Raw genomic sequence first — 5,073 nt, forward strand, 5'->3', positions numbered from 1 at the left:
GTCACTGATGGACATTTGGGTTGATTCCAAGTCTTTGCTATTGTGAATAGTGCCGCAATAAACATACGTGTGCATGTGTCTTTATAGCAGCATGACTATATTTATTTTATTTTTTATTTTTTTTGAGATGGAGTCTTGCACTTTCGCCCAGGCTGGAGTGCAGTGGCGCGATTTCGGCTCGCTGCAAGCTCCACCTCCCGGGTTCACGCCATTCTCCTGCCTCTGCCTTCCGAGTAGCTGGGACTACAGGCGCCTGCCACCACACCCGGCTAATTTTTTTGTATTTTTAGTAGAGACAGTGTATCACCGTGTTAGCCAGGATGTTCTCGATCTCCTGACCTCGTGATCCACCCATCTCAGCCTCCCAAAGTGCTAGGATTACAGGCGTGAGCCACTGTGCCCGGCCTTCCATCTTCTTTAGAAGCTTTTTTAGTGAGTAAACACACCCTTCTTTTTGTTTAAAAATGTCTTGGTAGGAGGGGGTCCTCAATCCTAGTGATGCTTGGCTGGGTAAAAACTGTAGGTTGACAGTTGTTTTCTCTCAGCACTTTGAAAGTATTACCCTCACTGTCTTCTGGCTTCTACTGTGGCTAGGAAATCTGCTGTCAGTCTAGTTTTCTTTTCTCTCTGGCTACTTTTAAGGTTTTTGTATCATTGTTGCTTTAAAGTTTCCTTCTAATATGTCTAGATGTTAATTTCTTTTCATTTATTAATATATTGCTTGGGATTAGTGAGACTTCCCGAATCTGAGGCTTGGGATTCTTCATCAAGTCTGGAAAACTCTCAGACATTTTATCTTTAAAAATTCATCTCTCACATTCTATTATCTTCCTCTGGAAATACAATTGGATGTATGTTACTCCTGCCTCTATGCTTCATGTCTCCTAACTTTTCTTTCCTATTTTCTATCTCTTTGTATCTTTTGCTGCATCCTGAGTAATTTCTTCAGCTTTATCTTCCAGTCACTATTTCTTAAGTAGTATCTAATATGCTCCTTACCCCATCCACTGAGTTTTCAATTTTAATGACTATTTTTTTATTTCTGAAATTCTATTTAGTTCTTTTTCAAATCTACATCGCATTTTTGATAACATCTTGTTTCTTCCTTACATTTTTTATTCCACTTTTTATTTCTTTAAAAGTTTCAAACATATTTATTTTATATTGTGGCATCCCTTATCTTAAATTTTTAGGGTTCTCTTCTTGTTTCTGCTTATTCTTACTCATGGTAGCTTATTTCCTTGTGTGTTATATGAGCTCCAGCTTGGCAAGAATTTATCTATGGGAATCTCACACAGCCTGAGTTAAGAGAATCCGGAGAGATTTCCGTTTGCTTCTTCTAAGCAGTCCTGGGAGCTAACGACTTGGGATCACTTTTTATTAAACTCTCAGCATAACATTATTCAAATCACATGGGTAGTGTAGCTCTGAATCACCAGCTCACCTGAGGGAAGTCTGGTGGTTATAAATTCTTACAGGAGGATTTTCACTTATTTCCCCTGAGAGCCAAGGAGAGACAGACACATTTTCTTGTTGTTTCTTTTTGCTTGTTAAGGAACTTTTTCTAGTTTGCACTTTTGCTGAGAGTGTAAAGATTTGGCCTTTGAGGGTCTCAGATTTATGTGAGAGTCTCAGTCTCAACTCCCCACCTTGTGCACACCCAAGGCCTTGTCTTCTACTTCTATAAGGTTTTTAAAACTCGAAACTCTTAGTTACTATGATTGGCAAATGCCCCCAGGGCAGCTGTGGCTTCTACATCCACATCACTTTTTTTTCAGTTTTTCTTCATTTTGGGGCCCTATATTTATAAAATTTTCTTTATTTTTGTGAAAGGTCAGCAGTGCACTTAAGAAGACAATTTGCAGTGGGGAGTTTTATTGTTGTTATTGTTATTTAGTCCACTGTATTGGTACACTTATTTAGTCCACTATATTGATAGCCCCCATTTAGCAGATAATGAAACTAAGACCCTAAGAAGGAAGTGAGTTGCCTAAGGTCATACTGCCGGGTCAACAATTGAACTGGCACTGGAACCAAATGTTCTTGATTCCTAGTTTAGAGTTCTTCCCCTCTGGGCAAATGTGCCTCATCTCCCTTTCTCACTCAAATATCTCTCTTACATTTAGTCCTATGAGGATCTGGTTCAGCGTCTGGAGCCAGTGATAATGGAGCTAGAACGACAGGAGAATGTACTGGTGATCTGCCACCAGGCCGTCATGCGGTGCCTCCTGGCCTATTTCCTGGATAAAAGTTCAGGTACTACCCTCATCTCGGTTTTGGGGAAGTTTGATGGTATTTGAGACACTGACACCAGCAATTAGATATCTATATCTTAGTAGTTAAGAGAAGAGTATTTAGAACAAGGATGCCTAGGTTCAGATTCTTTCTCTTTCACATACTAGCTGTACTGCCTTTCACAAATTACTTTAACCTCTCTGGCCTCAGTGTCCTCCTGTGTAAAATGGGGAGAATAACAATGAATTTTAAGTAACATAAGTAAAAAATTTAGAACAGATCATGACACACTGTATGGGCTATATGTTAACTGCTATTATTAGTATTGTTCTTAGCTAACATTTTCAAAGCCAACGTTAACAGTCTGCCTCAATCTGGAAAAGATGAGCTAGTATTTCTCTGAAGCATGCTACCATCAGGTGATAGTGGGGCCTTTTGTAGCTTCATGATCCTGACTACAAGTTTCTGTCCTTGCTATAGGGGTAATTTCCCCAAGATAGTGATGTTTTCATTTTAAATTGTTTTTCAAATGATAGTTTATTTTTAAAACATATCTAGGCATTGCATTTATACAGTATTTACACACTGACTACATAGGCTGAACTGCAAACTGGGGCAGCTGGCCTGGCAAAAAAACTGTTATATCACTTTCAGGCATGAGATTCCATTTCCAATGTGGATGCTGAAATGTTAGCATTTCCAGGATATTTTTAAGGTGTCTCAGAACAATGCAAAATTATATTCAATGTCTACAATGTTTTACAGTCTTGGATCTTTTCTACAATGCTGGTTTGAAAATAAAGAACACTGTAATGTGGAGTCATCCAGAATTGGAACCCAGGGCACTTGAGAACTTGACATTAAATAAGGAATTTCCTCTGCCCAGTCCTCAGTTTCCTCACTGGAAATAGGTGATAGGATGTGCGGTGCGGGTCCTTGCACTGGTAGATTTCTCTGTGTTCACATCTCTACTTTTCGAGGCAATGTTTTGAGACCATGAGGCAGGTGCTGTAACTCCCATTGTCCAGATGAGGAAATGGAGACCCAGAGAGGTGAAGTGACTGGCACAGGGTCATGGGGCTCAGAGTGTCAGGGATAGACATTGATCCCAGGTACATGCCAGAGGACTTCCCCTTTCAGATATGTGTAGAGTGCTTTTTACACACAGGCTACCTGTCCTGGGAGCCAGACAAGGCAGCACTGGACAGATGTTCTCACCCCCCGCAACCCACCCACCCTATTACTCAGGTGAATGCTGGAACAAGGCCCAGAGAGATTATGTGACTGAGAATACAGACCCACAGAACCTCAGGGCTTGGGCACCCTCAGAGTACATCTAGTCCAATCCTGTCCTATGAAATGGGAACACTGAAGACCAGAGAGAGCAGAGGCTGGGCCAAGGTCACTAGTGGAGGCAGTGGCAGAGCTGGGTCAGAGATCTCAGGCAAGTCACTTCCCTTCTCTGAGTCTGTGTCCTAAAGTGTACAAGGAGGGTGTACAGTCTATCTTTAAGGGTGTCATGAGGTAGTGGGCAAAACACCCTTGGCCCAGGGCCTGATGATGACAAAAACAAGGAGGAGCAGCAGGATGGATGCCCAGGAAGGAAAACAGCCAACCTAATGTCTCAGGAGGCTGGGAGGGCAGTGGCAGGCCTCAGAAACCTAGAGTGGAACCTGCTGTTCAGGGAAGCCATGAGGGGTGGTGATCCTGCAAAATGAAGGGAAATGGGGAGTGTTATGTGCAGGTGGGCGGGAAAGTGGGTATCAGGAGAGATTGCCTAGCAGGTGGGTGTATCACCCCCAGGACACTGCGAGCCTCTGGATGGCCAGGACAGTTGAGAGCAGGGGCCAGTGCATGAATTCTGGTGTCACAGGGTCCCAGGTTCAAGTCCTTGCTCTGCTGCTTCCTGGCTGTGTGACTTGCAGAGAGCATTTTCCCTCTCAGAGCCTCAGTTGGCTGAGACCATGAAATGGGCTTACTGCCCCCAACTCTCGGGCTTGCCCGAGAAATGGAATCATAGGCCCAGACAAGAAATTGCACATGAATATTCAGAACAACTTTATGCATAATGTCAATAACTGGATACAAATGATGGACAAATGCTCGTCCATCGCCAGGCCTGGGGCAGGAGTGATCAGAGGGAGCAGGCCAGACTGGGAGAAGGCTGTGGGTGCTGTCCACTGCCACAGCAGGGCCTCAGAAAACACTTGCTGACGTGAACTGTGGGCCTTTGTGGTGTGGGGTCTGCGGAAGGCCCCAGCCTTGGGGCTGGAGAGAAGCCTGCCTGGGTCTCCTGTTGGCCCTGTGAGGTGGTGGCCGTCTCCAGGGTGGCCGGCCTGACCCTCCTGCAGGACACGCAGTCCAGTCTACCACCATTTTCCAGGGCATTCCTGCCTCCCTGCTCTCCTCCTCTCTTCCCAGCTGCTCTGAGCGCTGCCCCTGCAGGGTTGGGGGGAGTATGCCCCTGGTGAGGCCCCACCACGGCAAGGGGACATGAAACGGGGAGCATCCAGCAAGCCTGGGGGCCTGGGGAGGCTGTGTCCTGGCCAGCACCCTGCCTCTGAGGGCTGCTTCCCGTTCCTTTCTAGATGAGCTTCCATATCTCAAGTGCCCTCTGCACACAGTGCTGAAACTCACTCCTGTGGCTTATGGTAAGTACTCCCACCCTGATTCAAGGACAGGCATTTAGAGGCTGTGAGCATGGCCCTAGTGCCTACCATTTGCCTACCATTTGCCAAGAAGAGTCCTGCAGGAGGTTTCCTGGGTGGGTGTCCTGCAGGAGGTTTCCTGGGTGGGTGTCCTGCAGGAGGTTTCCTGGGTGGGTGTCCTGCAGGAGGT

The 5,073-nt window shown here is 45.4% G+C and overlaps 1 protein-coding gene across 3 annotated transcripts in view; it reads left to right on the top strand.

Annotated features, from left to right (window-relative positions):
* Positions 1-5,073, top strand: part of PFKFB1 (6-phosphofructo-2-kinase/fructose-2,6-biphosphatase 1) — a 59,562-nt gene that overhangs the window by 52,494 nt on the left and 1,995 nt on the right. For all 3 annotated transcript variants that reach the window (XM_011991972.1, XM_011991970.1, XM_011991971.1), the window contains 2 exons: positions 2,127-2,256; positions 4,824-4,886. In XM_011991972.1, the coding sequence (XP_011847362.1) occupies positions 2,127-2,256; positions 4,824-4,886 (193 nt within the window). The remainder of the gene's footprint in view (positions 1-2,126; positions 2,257-4,823; positions 4,887-5,073) is intronic.

Source organism: Mandrillus leucophaeus, unplaced genomic scaffold (genome assembly GCF_000951045.1).
Source record: "Mandrillus leucophaeus isolate KB7577 unplaced genomic scaffold, Mleu.le_1.0 Scaffold400, whole genome shotgun sequence".
Taxonomy (NCBI): Eukaryota; Metazoa; Chordata; class Mammalia; order Primates; family Cercopithecidae; genus Mandrillus; species Mandrillus leucophaeus.